The 17,477-nt window shown below is 41.9% G+C and overlaps 1 protein-coding gene and 1 long non-coding RNA gene across 4 annotated transcripts in view; one reads left to right on the top strand and one right to left on the bottom strand.

Annotated features, from left to right (window-relative positions):
* Nucleotides 1-478: 478 nt before the first annotated feature.
* Nucleotides 479-4,123, bottom strand: LOC136329558 (uncharacterized). The gene is made up of 2 exons (XR_010730223.1): nucleotides 3,992-4,123; nucleotides 479-1,514 (listed from the first exon to the last, which is right to left on the bottom strand). It is a non-coding gene; the product is annotated as an uncharacterized lncRNA (long non-coding RNA).
* Nucleotides 4,050-17,477, top strand: part of GRHL2 (grainyhead like transcription factor 2) — a 167,207-nt gene continuing 153,779 nt past the window's right edge. The window contains exon 1 of one of the 3 annotated variants that reach the window (XM_066265933.1): nucleotides 4,050-4,249. Coding sequence is in view for 1 of the 3 variants with exons in the window: in XM_066265932.1 (XP_066122029.1) it covers nucleotides 4,433-4,452 (20 nt within the window). In the remaining 2 variants the exon portion in view is untranslated. Of the gene's footprint in view, nucleotides 4,510-17,477 lie in introns of all 3 variants that reach the window. The other 2 variants (XM_066265932.1, XM_066265934.1) reach the window with 2 other exon arrangements.

The following is a 17,477-nucleotide window of genomic DNA, read 5'->3' as shown; positions in this document are numbered from 1 at the left end:
TGGTCAGGCTTTTTTTTTTAAATGTACTAACTGCTTCATTTAAGGATAATGGTCAACAATTATATGAACAATCATTAGATTAGAAATAAAATAATTGAGAGGTAAAATCTACTCTTACCTCATGGTTATTAAAAGTTGTTGGAAAACTCTGAATCCAGCAGAGTGGCTTTCAGTGGCTAAGGATGTTATATTTCCTCCTGTCAAGATAATGTGCCTGAATGTTTCAAACTTTCATCTGTATCAGAACCACCTAGAGAGCTTGTTAGAAATACAGACTCCTGCCCACTTTCTTGAGTTTCTCCTTCAGTAGGTCTGGGTTGATGAATATGCATTTCTAACAAGCTCCCAGATGATTTGATGTTGATGGTGCACTGCTGTACTTAAGTATTTATGGATAAAGATGTTTGAAGAGAGAAGTACTCTATCATAATGGGTGTGGCAGAAATATTCACATCATTTACTATTCTTTTACCAAAAGAATCAGAACATCTGGGCAACAAAGGTAATTTTATGTCTGACAATTTAAAATCGCCCATGAGAAACTTCTTCATTAACTAATCTAATCAATATAGCAATAGCCAGTCAGAGGGTACTAAATGATCTAATCAAAGTTGGGGCAATTTGATCAAAGCTTCTAGATAGCTTTGTAACGGCTTCATATTGAAGATGATAGATAGAGCCCTGGCTGGGTAGCTCAGTTGGGTAAAGCGTTGTCCGGATACACCAAGGTTGTGGGTTCAATCTCTGGTCAGGGCACATACAAGAAGCAACCAACGAACGCATAAAATGAGTGGAACAACAAAATTGATGTTTCTGTTTCTTCCTTTCCCTTTCTTTCTTTCTCTCTTTGAGATCAATAAATAAAATTTGAAAAAAAGGTGGCAGACTGATCCACACTTGTTTATCTTCATTTTCTCCTAAAAAGAATACTAAAGAAAGACAGAAGGATAAGTCCACGGGGACAAAGAGGATAGAGAAAGAGTCATCTACAAAAGATGTATTTCAACATAATTCTGAAAGAGGGGGCTGATGGAAGAGTGGAAACTGATTTAATGGAAGAGTGAAGCTACACTCTAATGTAGTGGTCAGTACAGTTCAATTATCCTATAAGACCCAGAGTCGCCTGGGTCTTGGAGATGCCATAGATCCTTGGTCAGCAAACTGCGGCTTGTGATCTACATGCGGGAGCTACCTCGATAAGGAATGTACATACCTATATAGTTTAAGTTAAAAAAAATTGGCTCTCAAAAGAAATTTGAATAGTGTACTGTTGATATTTGGCTCTGTTGACTAATGAGTTTGCCGACCACTGCCATAGATCATCAGAGGGAGATGCTGATGAGAGGCCCCCGATCCCAAAAGTGAAGGAGAGATGAGACGCAGGGGCCATTTGGAGTTATTAAGATCCTCGGGTCCCCTATCCCACTCCTTGCAGCCAGATGATTACAATTCCAGCAGGAGAAACAGGAGAGAGGCTTGTTCACCAGGCAGAAATAAGAGCAGGAGTAATGTACCTACAAGAAAAAAAAAAAAAGAACATTGTGAAAGACTGCATACTAAGTAGTGATTCATCCAGACCCCTTTCTCTCAACTGCTTCCAGAATATTGGCAGCCAGGTGAATGTTCCCTCAGGCAAGAGAATGCAAATATTTCTTCTGAGAAACTGAAGAGCTCTCCCCCCCCCCCCCCCCCCCCCCCGCCAAACCTCTCATTTCTGAAATTTGGGTGCTTTTCCTATGGAAGAACCAGCTTTCACCAGATCACTATACATCAAACCTACCTGTGAACAAGCAGCTCACATATGAACAGCTGCATATAGGTGTCCCTCTCACCCCCTATAAGTAGTCTCTGGTGGGTTTTATGACTTTTTTCTTAAGTATGAATAGTCAGAGGTTTGCAGGCATTTGAGGAAAGCCTCCAATATGATAGGATAAAACAAATAAATGAGAAAAAAAGGGAGAAGAAAACCCTATAGTAACTGTCTTCAAAAGACAGAAAAAATTATTGCAACTATCACATAATCATAGAATTCTATATTTAAAAATAACATAAAACATGAAAAGAGCTGTTAGAATAGCTGAGATAAAAACTTCAGTAAAAAAATAAAGAATTATTTCCCCAAATAGAATGAAAGGTGAAGAGATGTCCAAAGGAAAGGAGAAAAAAAATCATTCTAGAGGTTTCAATATTCAACTAGGAGTTTCACATACACACAAAAATGAGTGGACAATAACCAAGGATTTACTATGTCTGGGTACTATTCTAAGTGGCTGAAATATGTCAGTGAAAAAATTACTATTATTATTCCTATTATAATATATAAATAAATAAATATTATATTATAGATGAGGAAACTGAAGCACAGCAAGAATAAATGACCTGCCCAAGGTCATGTAGCACGGCATATTTGAACTTAGGTAAATCTTTGCCATTGAGTACCTAGCACATAATTATGAGATTTCAGAATATTAGAGGTAAAGGGATTATTCTAAAAGTTTCCAGGAAGAAAAATTACAGGTCACAAAAAGATGAAATAAGGGTGGCACTGAAATTCTCAACAGCAACATTGGATGTTAGAAGATAAGAGAGCAATTTTTATAAACTTATGAATGGAAAATTTCAACCTAAATTCTCATCTCCTTTGGGACAGGAGAACAGAAGACTAGGAGGGATGTTGTCAGGCAGGAAAATGGAATTGATTATTTGATAATTTGGAAAAAAATTTGATAACTATTTGATAAATATGTCATGGGAAACAAACAAACAAACAAACCTAGGGTGGGTGCATAACAAAGTAAATACATAAAATATTTTATAAGAAAACAACCAAAGTACACAAGTTGGCTCTGCTGACTGATCCGCAGTCACCAACTACTTACTACACCTACATGTGAAAGAGCGATGTTGGAAGAATGGCAGTGTGAAAGAGCTAAATCCTTATCTTAGGCAACAGATGTCAAAGTATAACATCTAAACGGATAAAGCAAGAGATAGCAGCATTAATTATTTAGAAATGGGGGGCAAATGACAAAAGAGACATCTAGAAGTGGAATGTGGTTGCCTCTATAAAGATTAAGAAGATAGAGGAGAGGTGGGTAATGTATATAATTACACCTTTCCCAATTCGGGTTGTTTCCAACCAGATGAAACAGAACCACACACAAACACACAAAAAATCAGTTTCATCCTGAATTGTTTCCGTAGCAACCATATTAAGCTGGAAGGACAAAGCACCTTTGTAGTCGCTCCTTCTATTGAATTACAATGTAAATGTTGATGTCTGCCTGGAAACGTCAAACGACAACAGGTTTACGGAACGGACTTAGTGGTTGTTTGCAGCTCTGGAATGCCAGGCTGCAGAGTTGAGATGGAAGAGGTGAGCCTGGGCCACTTGAGTGTCTATTCAACCAAATCTCACCCACTAAAACCACGCCACTACCTATCCGCCCAACTCATAAAAGGGTGCTCACCTCTTTGAAAGTCTGTATCTACTTGGTATCTTTTACACATCAGGGAACGAAAAGTGTTTGTTGTGGGTAAGAATGTTAAAAATGAAATTACACAACAAACCCGGCAGTCGTTGTGTTTTCCCCTCCTTTGAGCACAAAGTAAACTTCAGTCCCGTACTGACAGTGTCAAACAGGCCTCTTAATGTGGGTATTAAAATCCCTGTGACTGTGCTGCGCATTTGATTCCGGTTGGCCTGGGATACCTGAGTTCAGCTCTCCTTAGTCCTTCCGTTCGACCCACAATCCCTAGTGGTTACAGGTGTTGGGTGGTTTTTTTTTCCTGGTTCCTTCTCTCCCCCAAGTCCCCCATCCCTCCGCCCCAATCCCGGCCGGCCAACGAACGGGAAGAAGGAAAACAGCGTGAAGTCGACTGCAAGCACTGACCCTCAGCTCCCACGGGTTGCCACAGCGCTGCAAACGTGCCGCCGCTCCACGCAGGTAAACTTCGTTGTGAGTTACCTGCACTTGGAGAAGGGCCTTACCTGAGCGCGCCTCTGCCAATGGCAGCTCACCTGAGGGAGCCCCACAGCCAATCACCGCGCAGCTCGTCCCTCGGGCTTGTATCCTTTAGTGAAAGAATTCAGCTCCTTGCGAGAAAGTTACCTGTGGCCGACCAAGTCCGCCACTTTCTGCTCTGTGACTGCCCATTGCCACGACCCAGGAGGACTCCGCGCCGCCCGGCCGCCTCCGAGCTCGGGCCCCATGTGAGGGGCCCCTCCTTATCCCACCTTTCCGGCTAGGTGAGGGCGCGAGCGGGCGAGCGAGCGAGAGTGGTGAGGGGGGACGGAAAAGCAGAATTACCTGTAGCTCTTGTTCTGCCATCTCGGGCGCTCTCACACACCTTCACCTGCACAGACTTGAAAGTCCAGTTTCACCAGAGGCTGAGGCTCCAGGAAAAGGGGAGCGAGTTCATTGGATCAAACATGTCACAAGAGTCGGACAAGTAAGTGGATCACACGCGCCGGCTGCTGCTACTACCACTTTGGGCTGATGGCAACTGGTTTGTTATGTTTTTGCTTTTTTTTTTTTTTTTTTTTTTAAGTTGCTATTGTTGGTATTTTTTTTTTCTTACTTTTTTCTTTTTCTTTTTGGTGTATCCAGACTTTTTTTCAGATTATGTTTCTACCCTGGTTAAGGGAGAAACTCTACAATACGTGAATGTTTAATACCCCCGTTGGGCCTTGATAGGAAAAGTAGGTTTTCCTCATTCTTTCCTCCCTTGCGGAGGAGCTCGACTCCCGTCTCCCAGGACGACTACTTGGATGTGGACAGTGGTTTGGATAGATGAGGGCGGGAGGCCTGTTGTTCCCCTCTCTTTTCGTCTGTCCCACCGCGTCAGGCTTCTAGGGCCATTTGGAAATTCAGCTGAGTTCCTTCGATTTGCCCAAAGGGCCTGCTGGAAAAGCGGGTCTTGGCGGCTTTTGTGTGAGCGCAACAAAGAGCCTTTATACTGAAGCAGAAACGGCCATCTTCCCGCACTTGGGCAGCAGGGTGTGCGTGTGCGCGCCCCCGACGGGAGCCCCGGCGCGGAGGCGCCCAGGGGGTCGGGCAGTCGGGCGCCGCCCCCCACCCCCTGCCCGCTCCCTTTCCGTCCCCCCTGCTGCCCTCTGCATTGTTTGGCGACTTCACGAAGGTGCGCGAGGAAAGGCCCTTCGGAAAAAGAGGGAAACTGATTTGAGAAACCAAGTTTGCAATCTCGGCGGGACCTAAAGGGTCGCCTGTAACTTGTCGCGCCCCCCACGTCCGGACGCTTTGTGTGCACCCCCCCTGCCCCTGCGACCCTGCCGCGACCCTGCGGGCCCCGGTGCGCGAGGCTGCAGGCCGCCACCTCGGGCGTGGCTAGCGGGGCTGCGCGTGTCGCGCCAGGCCTTCTCCCCGCTTCTCCGATGGAGACTGGGGGCCCCGGCCGCGGGGCCGACTTCCCGCGCCTGGAAGGGCGAGCCGGGAATCGCGTCCTTTCCGTCGGGACGGGACTTCCAGACTCGCCGGCGGTCGGCGGCCTGCGCGGCCTGAGCCGCGGGTCGCCGGGTCCACTCGCGTCCAGACGGCCTCCCAGCAGGCCTGGCCCCTGCCTTCGGGCCGGCTTTGTGCTAGCAGGGGGAGGTGGGGCCGAGGGCGGGAGCAGGGGGGAGCCGGAGGTGGGTCCCGCGGCCTTTCTTGGGATTCGATGGCGACACTCCCTTCCCCCTCTTTTGAGGCGCGTCCTGAGCTGGGAACTGGCCGCGAGTCCTAGTGGAAGTGCGTAGTGGCCACCTTTTTGCTTTCCCCGGTAACTTTACCTTCGTGGTGTGGCTACCCCAAGGAGACCTTACTAAGGGTGCCTCCTTCAGGGAAAGGGCAGGGCGCGCCAACCCTTGAAGTGGCCCGGAACCATTCCCAAATTGAGGGATTCTGAAGGGGCAGAGGCAATGCCCTGAGGCCCTGCCCAGGAGCGGAGGGGAGGGGCCGACCTCAGAGTAAAGCCATTGGTGGCGTGGGCAAAAGCCTAACAACGCATTCTTTCATACTTTAAAAAAATCGACCAGATATTAATACCGCTTCATCTACCAACGAAAAGTTAACCGAGTACTACACACCGGAGGGGAAGAACTAAGGTTGCAAACAGGAAGGGGGTAGGAGTAGGGGTAGAGATAGGAAGGTGTGTGTGATTGTCTGGATACACCCCTTCCCCCCCCCCCCCCCCGCCATGCCCACCCCAAATTCTCTCTGTGGCTTTTAAGAAATCTCCTCTCGGATTTTGCAAACTTCAGTAGCCCAAAGCCGAAATGACAGCAGAGTTTTTTTGGTTTGTTTTGATCTGGGTGTCAAAAAATGGTTACTAATCTAGGGAATATCAAATAAAGACTTACTATAATTCCTTAATTAAATCATGCAGTTAGCATTTGGTTGCACCGCTTAGTTCTGTGATACAACAGGACTCGAACGAATTAAGATTGAAAGTGCGTGGGTTTTATTTTCACCTGTTATACTTAGCACAAGAAGGAAGAAGGACAGTTTATTTAGTATTGAATCAAGTTCTAAATACGATACTAGCAATCTGGTTTCGCTACAATGCATTACCTAAATTTTTTATGGGTAATAACTATCTAGAATTGCATATACACACATTTAATGAAAGCGTTTTATCTATTCATGGTTTCCAATACTTTTGTATCCTTGGAAAAGCAGTCGGAACAGTAGGCTGCGAAGAGCAGCCCCGTGGGTCCCCACTTGTCTCACTGCTCAGACTCTTGAGAAACGCTGGAAATTAATGAGTTTTGGGTGATTATTTTGCAAATTCTAGCCTAATTGTCTTAATATTCTAATAGAGGACTAGCAGGCAAGGGTCCAAGTTTTATGTACCTGAAGCTTATGCAATTGTGTATGTTAGATGGGGTGGAGGTGTGGGCTTCTAAGAAAAAAAAAAAAAATAACGTGAGCAGTTGGTGGGGCTTTCTGCCCCTCAAGCGAGGGGGTCCGGAAGTTTGAGCCTTGTCAGTTTCCTGGTAAACCGCCTGGGACTTTCTGAAACTAACCTGAAGGAATACACACAGGATATTTTTCCATAAAACTTTCAAAGTATAGGTCATCTTTTGGAGAGCATACGAAGGTTATTTCAGTTAGCAAGTCTAGACTGAAGTAGTAGCATCATGTTTTTTTGGCTTTTTTTTTTACACCGTTGTGGGCTTTTCAGATTGAAATGTTTGGCAGTGTTGACGCTATCGCTAATTAAAGCAAAGCATTTTTTTAGGGCAGTTTGTAGATATTTTAAAATTTTCTGTTCCCCCTTCTTAAGTGTTATAAAGATTTATGACCTTTGTCAAAAAGCAAGTGTATTTAAGCAAGGCAATGATTGATTTAGAATCTATTATTTAACTACCATATATATATATATATAATATATGTTTAGAGAGAGAGAGAGAGAAAGAGAGAGTGTGTGTGTGTGTGTTTTACCTGATATCCACAGGTATTTTTCATTACATAAATGTGTTTCCTCATTACCTATTTGCAACACATTCATATAGGCATTATAGGAGAATAAAAAGATGTGTAAGATGGGCTGTATTCCACTCTAGTGGAAGATGAGACATGAACAAGCATAATTAAAAAAATTTTTTAAGTTTTAAATTATAGTTGACATATTATATAAGTTTCAGGTGTACAACATTAGATATTTATGTAACTTACAGTGTGATTAACCCAGTAAGTCTAGTACCCACCTGGCACCATACATAGTTATTACAGTATTATTGACTATATTCCCTATGCTGTATTTTATATCCCCATGACTATTTTTGTGGCAATTTGTACATCTTAATCCTTTATGCTTTTTGCCCATTCCCCCAACACCTTCCCATCTGGCAACCATCAGACTCTGTATCTATGAGTCTGTTTGTTTTGTTTATTTATATTGGCTTTTTAGATTCCACATGTAAGTGAAATCATATTATATTTGTCTTTCTCTGACTTATTTCACTTACTTAGCATAATACCCTCTAGGTTCATCCATGTTGTTGCAAATGGCAGGATTTCATTCTTTCTTTATGACTGAGTAATATTCCATTGTAAATATGTACCACATCTTCTTTATCCATTCCTCTATCAATGGACACTTAAGTTGCTTCCATATCTTGGCTATTGTAAATAATGCTGCAGTAAACTTAGGGGTACATATGTCTTTTCAAATTAGTGGTTTGGATTTCTTTGGATAAATGACCAGAAATGAAATTGCTGGGTCATATTGTTCGTTAATTAATTAATTAATTTTCTTTTAAAATTTTATTTATTTATTTTTTACAGAGACAGAGAGTGAGTCAGAGAGAGGGATAGACAGGGACAGACAGGAACGAAGAGAGATGAGAAACATCAATCATTAGTTTTTCATTGCGTGTAGCAACACCTTAGCTGTTCATTGATTGCTCTCTCATATGTGCCTTGACCGTGGGCCTCCAGCAGACCGAGCAACCCCTTGCTGGAGCCAGCGACATTGGGTTCAAGCTGGTGGGCTCTTGCTCAAACCAGATGAGCCAACGCTCAAGCTGGTGACCTCGGGGTCTCAAACCTGGGTCCTCTGCATCCCAGTCCGACGCTCTATCCACTGTGCCATTAACACCTGGTCAGGCTGTTCATTAATTTATTGATGGTAGCCATTCTGACTGGTATGAGGTGATATCTCATTGTGGTTTTAATTTTCATTTTTCTGATGATTAGTGATGTTGACCTGAATAGACATAGTATTAATTAAGGCAATACATAGTAAGTTACTAAAAGAAAATACAATATTGTATTTATAAGGTTATGGTATATCAATTCCCCTTCTCCTTACCCACCCCACTTTATTTTTAGTCATTCTGTATGCTTTATCTTAAGGAGTGTGGCCATTATTCTAGAAAGGAAGCAGAGAATGCCCAAAGTTGTAGGTATCTGATGTGAATAACCTTTTAAGTAATGGGATGAAACATTTTAATTAAACTTTTACTCTTTAGTTTTATAAATGCATATGTTCCCATTTGGCTATAAAAAATAACTTTTAAGTTCTCAAATATTTATAATTAATCATATCTTTTTAAAGTTACTAAATATACATACTCATTTATTCAACAGATAGGTCTGAGTGGCACTATATCCCATGCATTGGTCCTGGCATTGAGATTCACTAGTGAATAGAACAAAAGTCCCCACCCTCATGCTGCTTACATTCTTATTGGCGGAAATCACCTAGGGGAAACATTCTAGTTGGAAAAATTAATCAAGAAGTAAATAATAATAAATTAGATAGTGATAAGTACTATGAAGGAAAGCAGAGCAGGTCAAGAATAATGGGGAGCAATTTTATATAAAGTGGTATGGGATGGCCTTCCTGATGAGAAGACCTTTGAGCAGCAACCTGAAGACGTGAGGGGTAAAGCACTGAAGATACCTGGGATAAGAGTATTTCTTACAGATTGATGGAAGAGCAAATGCAGAGGCTCTGGACTGGGAGAGTGCTTGGCATATTCTAGGATCAGAAAGGAACCCAGTATGGGTGAAGCAGAGATGTAGAGAGATAATGGTCCCAGTTAAGTAAACTAACAATCAATTCTGTACTTATTAGTATACTAGAAATACAGACAAAATTATACTTATAAATGTTCCTGGTCATCAAGAGGTAAGTAAATAATTAGCTAATATGTCGGTCTTGTCTTCCTTGGAGTATCACTAGTTTAATGATTAGGGTCTAGTGTTCTCTCCCCTACAATGGATTAAATTCTGCATGCTCCTTAATTTAAGGATGAATATATGAACACATTCTAGAAAAGCCCTGGAATCAGAACCGAAGAAGCGGGACCAAGTACAGATGGTGTTTGCTCTGCCAATCCCGATTCCCTAAAACTCTCGATTTAACCTGTCACTCTTCGAGGACTATCTCATTCCTTTACATTAGCCTCCTGCAAAATAAGGCTTGCTTTCCTTCGTTCCTCTTGACCTCATTCAATTTCTGCAAACTTCTATCTATCAGAAAACACAGACTTGTTCATTGTTTGAAAGTGAGACATTGTAAACAGCATGCTTTGGTTAGTTTCACATCATCAGTAAAGTAAACTAATATACAGGCAGTTAATCTACCTGAAAAATAAGAAAATGCTAGAGAACTCCATGAAAATCTGGATTGATTTTTTAAACTTGAAGATAATTATGTATGTGCTTAGTAGTGGAACCCCCTCCCCATAGGAATCATTTATGACTGCTTCCCAAATTCATCTGATTACAACAATATCACCCAAGACAGCTGGTAAAACTACAGATACTGAGGCGCCATGCCAGAACTGTGGGGTCAGGTTCTCCATGGAGGAGCCAGGGCATCTACATTTAAACAATATCCCGGGAAATGATTTCATGATTGGGTTAGTTAGCCAAATAATGCCATGAGTACTTAACATTACTTTACATAATAAATTTAATTTATATGCATCTTCTCAGGTGCATATCAGTGTGTAACATGTATCAGGTGCATATCAGTGTGTAAGTGAAATGAAACCTGTGGCTTTTATGTGTATTATGATGCTTCTGGATGAGTGGCTTCTGATATAATAACTTGGGTTTATGAATCTTAGGCCTTTTCTCAATGTCATTTGCCTTCATTGCTTGCTGAACTGTCCCTTCTGGAAGAATGGGGTCATTTTGACAGGTCAGTATTTCCAGAGCCGCTAAGACTTGTTTTGGGTGATGTCACCCATGTTGTCCTGCCAGGCATATAGCTAAGGGTCAAGCTCAGATTTTAGGCTTGTTCCCACTCACCAGAGAGCTGGGTTGGAGTTAAAAGGCCAGTAGGCCAGTGTTGTCTTTCTGTAGTTTTCCAGTAGAACCCAAAACTAGTGTTCATTTTTCTGGGGCAGTCATATCATTGAATTAAAATTCTGCTTTGTAGCACAAAGATAACAAGGGTCGATCTGATGTTGGTCCCTGTTGAAATGATTTAATGAGATGATGGTTGCAGTTTCATTTCTAGGGCTAATGGTAGCTTTAAGTATTACCCCAATAAGATGGTACTTGCCTTCTGTTGGCCTGTAATTAGGTCCTCTTTTAAACTGCCTGTGGAGATCAAGCCACTCGAGTGGGCCCTGTGCCATCTGATTTGAGGAGGATTAAAAGGAAGTGCTGGAGCAGCTGGGGCAGACATATCTAGCAATTTCTACTAGATTCTGAAAAGTCAAAAGGAGAACCTAAACAAGTAGCCAGCTAAACCAGACACACAAAGAACCAGTTAAACAATAACAATAGCTGATAACCCCAAGAAATACTTGCTTGAATCTTAGAGATGATTTAAACAAAAAATTTATTTTGATGTTGGGTAATTAAATCGTTTTTAAAAGTCTTAGATAATTCAAACAAATGCTTCAGTTCCTCTTTGTGACTCTCTTATAACTAGACATACATCTGGTTAAAAAATGAACAATTTGGTTAAATAGTATTTTCAATGTCTAAATTATTCCCTAGTCTAACCAAAATTTTTTTCTTCCCTCTCTTTCTTTCTTGCTTCCATTCCTTGGTCTGTCTCCTGATGCCACTTTCCTGATTTTTTCTGCTCTCATATTATGTACTTAGTGGGGATTGACACGTGCACATCTGTGCATCGAGATACGTGAGTCTGATTTTAGGTGTTATTGTAGTCAGTGAACATTGCTGCGTTCTCTTAGCGTTTACAGTATCACAACCCATCCTTATTACCTGAGCCAAGAATGAAGATGATGGCAGCAGATGATGTCGCACCATTCTAGTTCAAGTCAATGAAGTTTCACCTTGGGAAGCGTTTATTTTTAAGTTCTTTTTAATATAAGGAAAGCCTCATCCTAAATTAATTACAGTTCTCACTCATGATACTTGGCACTCACTTTGGGGTGTGGACACTCTCTTGCTTTTCAAAAGGTATTTAAGGATTCCTGTTCAATTATTCAAAAGTAGGTCTAAGCTGAAATAGAGTAGTGACTGGTTTGGCAGACTTGTCCAGGAAAAATTCCTTAGCGAGCAGCAACAGGCTGAATAGGAATTTTTGCTTTGGCTCAGGATGAGTGGGTTGCTTAGTAACAATAGCATGCACCTAAGAGTCCCTCAGACAGCCTCACAGGTCTTCAAATTTAGGTACCCCAAATTCAGATACTACTCTCCCCTCTATCTGTAGAGCAGCAATTTCCAACCCATGTACGGCAAAAGGTACATTAGTGTGCTGCAGGAATTCTTAAAACATGCAATACCTGACTATTAGTCAGGGGCACTGACCTTTTCCCTTTTTGATTATCAAATACAAAAACTGACAATAGCCAACACAACAATAGTCATCTGGTGTGAATGAATCAAAATTATACCTATTTTTTGAGGGGGGGGTCAGATAGACAAAATAAATTTTTTTTTGATGTGCTCCAGAATTTTAGTAATTAGTTTAGATGTGCGATGAGATGAAAAATGTTGAAAATTGCTGCTCTAGAGATAGCCCAGCTCTGTGATTCCGATAGATTGCTTGATTGATTCATCCGTCCATCCATCCTTCTATCCATCCTTCCATTCATCCTTCCATCGAACTTTCCATCCGTCCTTCCATTCATCCTTCCATCCATCCGTCCGTCCGTCCATCCATCACCAGGAGATTGCATTTTATGATGTACGTCTTTTAATGGTAAATGATAGGAAGGACTGCACTATAAATGGGTTAAATGGGATAGAAGCAAGAAAGTACCGCTTTGGGAATCTACCTGTTCTCTTCCCCTCCATTTTATTGGTAAGAGGGTTAAGAAGTGGTTTAGTTTACATGTTTTGGTGACTGACAGAATTAAAGTGATATTATCTCTAAAAGCAGTACATTTTGATTAGTCATATACAATACGAACCAAGTACACATTTTTAGAGTTGTATGAGAAATACTAGAAAAGCTGGTAAATTTCAGAGGATTTCATTGTACATTTTTACAATAAGTTGGGCTATGGTGATGCACGTTTGAGTGGGCTTCCAGGGGAAAGCAGTGGCTTGTTTTACTTTGTAATAAACTTTGTGGGGAACCCTTTTAAAGAGCGCTGGCTTCATTTCACTTCTAAGGGAATGCTTCCTTTACAAGTGTGAATGAGACACCTTCCAAAGCAGAAAAAGAAAGCAGATTCTCCTACTGCTTCTCTTTATTTTGGCTCCTGCCTGTCATCTGAATGCTAAACGAACACATATAGCTAACCCACCAGGGCCAGAGTCTTGTTTTTTAAGGCCCCTGAGTTTAGATTGGGAGTTTAGAAAAGGCGAAGGTTGAAGTGAAGAATGGAGAAGGGAGAGGAAGAGAGGCAGCAGGAAGAAACTGCTGTAGCTGCTGTTGAGTGGCCAGCATTTCCTCAGTAGGAGAGTGAATCACTGCTCATGCTGGGTTTGGGTGGGGTGACACGACTATTTGTCCTCCTGGGGAATTGATTTTAACTTGAAGCCTAGAACCCTAGATCTAGGACACAAGCCTTAGAAATCAGAGAGCATGTAAGTAAACAAGTGTAGGATTTGAAGCTAGAGGTCTGGCTTGAGAAAAGTACTTTAGACTCTTTCTTCTGTGTTGCATGTTGGAGTTGTAAGAATGAGTTAAAAATCTGAAGTTTTGATTAATTTGAAAATAAAAGATGCTGTCTTTTTTGTGAGGTGATTGAAAACAGGGAGGCATTGCCTTTTTCCTTCTTAAAATATGAACACAAGCATATGAAAACCCCGCTTAAGATTCTGATCACATTATGGTTAGTGTGGAGCCTCCTTCTCACACTCACCCCAAATCACTGTTTTTGTTTCTCAGTTCAGTGAGCCCCATAAAATAACTGCTTTCTGCACTTCTTGGATCTCCCTTTTCAAAGAAGCAAGAAACAAAGGTAGCTTTTTCCTGTATTGCCAATAAGATAATTAACATAAGATGAGAATATTCTTCATTGTTTTTCATCTGTAAAATGAAGTTGAACTACATGATCTCTGAGGAGAATCACCTGCTCCAACATTCTGTGGGCCTGATGTTCTCCCTCCAGAGGGGTGGGTGCAGCGTGAGTGGGGGCTCACACGAGTGTTGGATGTTAGCAAGGTAGGGGGTACAGGGGACAGTGGGACCTGTTTCTGCCCCTCTGCGCCCCCACCCCTTTACCAAAACAAAAGGTGGTCTAAGATGACAAGAAACAGACTTCTGGTAGGTGGGAAGGTCTCAGAGGGCCACGTAGGATTCAGAAGGGCAGCTAGGTGGTAAAATCAAGGGTTTACCTAAGGATCCCTGCATGGCCTCAGTGGGTTGGTAGATAAAAGGTAATGAAACCCTGACCTGTGGTGGCTCAGTGGGATAAAGCATCGACCTGGAACACTAAGGTTGCCGGTTCGAAACCCTGCACTTCTCTGGTCAAGGCACATGTGGGAGTTGATGCTTCCTGTTCCTCCCCCTTCTCTCTCTTTCTCTTTCTCACTCCTCTCTCTCTAAAAGTCAATAAATAAAATATTAAAAAAAAAGGTAATGAAAGTCAGATAAAAAAGCCTGGCAGGTACTCTGAGAACTCGAGAGAGAGAGAGAGAGAGAGAGAGAGAGAGAGAGCGCGCGCCCAGGAAGTGGCCCACTCCAGGCAGTCTCGCAGAATGAGAGGGAGGCAGTACCAGAACGGATGCAACACTGAATGAAATTTAAGTCAGAAACCTTAGGCGAATGGGACATCTTGACTTCTGCCGCCTTCATCCCCCTCCTCCTCCTGTTGCCCTCCCCTATTCCTCCTCCTTGCCCCACCCTCCTCCTGTCCGTTTCCCTTTCCCCTTTTCTTCTCCCTCTTCTCCTCCTCTTAATAAAACATAATTTAGGGACACCCACTATCAGACAATAGTGCCAAGTGCCAAGGCAGTAGTTTAGTAAGTTCAGAAAAGGTGTTAATATAAGGATAATTGCATCTGCAGTTTCACTTCAGTTATAAGGTAATATGTTAGTTCACATCAGAGCACACAACAGTCATTTATTTATAAGGTCAGGAATAAAATTCTCTGAATTTGATTTTCTCTGCAGTATCAGGAAAGAAAAGAAAAAGACTGGAGCCGCTGGGAGGGTCTCATGCTGGAGGACCTTCGATAGGTTATAAAACCCCGTAAGTTCATTTATGCTTCCTCCGCAAAGCACGATTTTTTATCTACTTCGGAGTCTTGGTTTCTACTTTGAGAAATACGTACATCTTACTTATTTTTGAAAAACATTAAAAAGGAAAAAGGCCTCAGTAGAAATATGATTAAATATCACAAGTAGACATTTCAGAAAAGCTATTTCATAAACATATGAAATAATATTTAGCTTTATTAATAATCCAAGACATACAGATTATAGAGCAGGGAAGTCCCAAATTTCCCTGCCCAATTGGCCAGAATTAACAAAACTGGGTTTGGAGAAAATACATTTCTAGAAGGATTATAAGTTATTATAAACTTTGTGGAAAGCAGTTTAGCAAAACCAGTTGAAATGGGCCAACTTGTCGACAACCTGAATTTCAGTTTTAGAGACATTTTAAGGAAATAGTCAAGGATATTAATTGTAGCATTAATTTTTTTAAAGGGAAAAATCAGTCAAACGATCAGTGCCCAGCTTATTATAAAGCATTATGGAAAAAGTGACAGAGGTTTACAATGTTTTGCATTAGAATGTTTATAGGCACAAGAAGTAAAGAATAAGAATAATAAAACCACGAAAGGTTGAAAGTAGTTTGCTCTATGTAGAGAAATTATCAGTGCTTTTGTCTGTTGTCTTCTATATTTCCTAGTTTGCTGAAGTGAACTTATACTGCTTTTGTGATTAAGGGAGAAAACTTTAAAGCTTATTTTTTAAAGTAGTCATTGGGTCCTGGATGCATGTAAGAATAACACACTCATACCCTAAATAAAATGCAGAAGCCCGCTTGCTTGTTTGCTTGCTTGCTTGCTTGCTTGCTTCAGGGGGGATTTATCGGATGCCCGCAGCGGTGCCTGCTGCCCTCTGATCCGGGCACCCTGCACTCCCCTGCTGCAGAGCCTTCTGCACTCTGCCTCACCCACCTATACATTAGTTGGGTTTGTATCTCAACAACCCCATCTTTTGGGATTTGCCCAATTATCCAGTCCAACTATTTTTCAAAGTAGCACAAAATAGGTATAGTAGTTTCCAACCTTTGTATAACTTGAAGCTGGGAAATGACTAAGGAGAGAAACTGTTTCTTCTACTGGGCAGGCTGCATGTGGCTGCCTAGTTTCCCTTGGAGAAGATTCTTTGTAGGCGAGGCTGCCTTGCATACCATCCCAGACACCACCTGAATCTTCTGGGAGAGACTCGGTGGTGGTCCAAGTTGCATTTAATCTTTTGGAAGCATAAGGAGAGCCTGAAATATGACTTACTATAAAAACAAAACGTAGTTGTAAGCAAAGTTGAGTTTTTATTATTTTTTTTAACAACAATTAATTTTTTTCCCATAACATAGACTTGCTTTTCCCCAGAGGGCCAAGCGTGTGAGTCACCTGCCTGCTTCTACAAGCTGGTACATAGACCATGCCAGACTCAGGCTGGAGTCAGTTAGTTAAGCTGTGTGAGATTGCATCACTGGATTTCCTGCAGGCTGTCTTTAATGGAGGCTTTGTCGCAAATGTGAAATCATTTGCTTATCAGCACATCCAAGGAGCATCCACAACAAGGAACTAAAAGTACATGATGTGACTTTGAGGGAGAAAATGGCCTCACAGGATCCTGAAAGTTGCCAAATTATGTCGGGGGAAAAAAAATTAAAAGGGAGGTTTCAAAAAAAAAAAAGAAATGAACTTCGTAAATGTGAGCAAACTAAAGCAATGTGTGGCTGTGGGAATCAACTGTTTGTGAATCGGGAACTCAGGTCTGCCTCTAGGTTGTGGACTCAAAAGTGAAATCTGCGATTGTCTGATTGCCTGTCGCTTTCTCCCCAACACTCAGCCGGCAACCCCTCCCCTGTACTTTACTTCTCATTGTGCAGGAATTCACCGGATCTCAAATACTGTATCTTACGTTTTCAAAAATCGTTATCTTCTTTGGATGTTGAAAGTATCAATAAAGGCACACATCCTTATAGGGCTGGCAAAGGGATGTGAAGAAAGGGGTTACATTTTGTCTTTTTATCCTGCATGTACCTTCAGTTAGTAAACAACCCGAAAGGTATGGTTTGCGTTCTATTCAGCCACACAAAACAACACATTTGCTTTTGGAGTTTGCTCTCAAGTTTTGGGACACAATTCATTGACCTCTTCTGGTATCCTGAAGCTGCAATTAACTGGGGTAGTTGTTCTAGCATTTCTCTTCTCTTTCCTCGTTTAAAAGATCCACGTGCTTTTTGTCTTCCCGATTCTTCCTAAACAATGAAATACCTATGTCAGGGGTCCCCAAATTTTTTACACAGGGGGCCAGTTCACTGTCCCTCAGACCGTTGGGGGGCCGGACTATAAAAAAAACTATGAACAAATCCCTATGCACACTGCACATATCTAATTTTGAAGTAA

This window comes from Saccopteryx bilineata, chromosome 3, assembly GCF_036850765.1.
Source record: "Saccopteryx bilineata isolate mSacBil1 chromosome 3, mSacBil1_pri_phased_curated, whole genome shotgun sequence".
NCBI lineage: Eukaryota > Metazoa > Chordata > Mammalia > Chiroptera > Emballonuridae > Saccopteryx > Saccopteryx bilineata.
The sequence above is the reverse complement of the archived record's forward strand: the minus strand, read 5'-3'. Positions and strand labels throughout refer to the sequence as shown.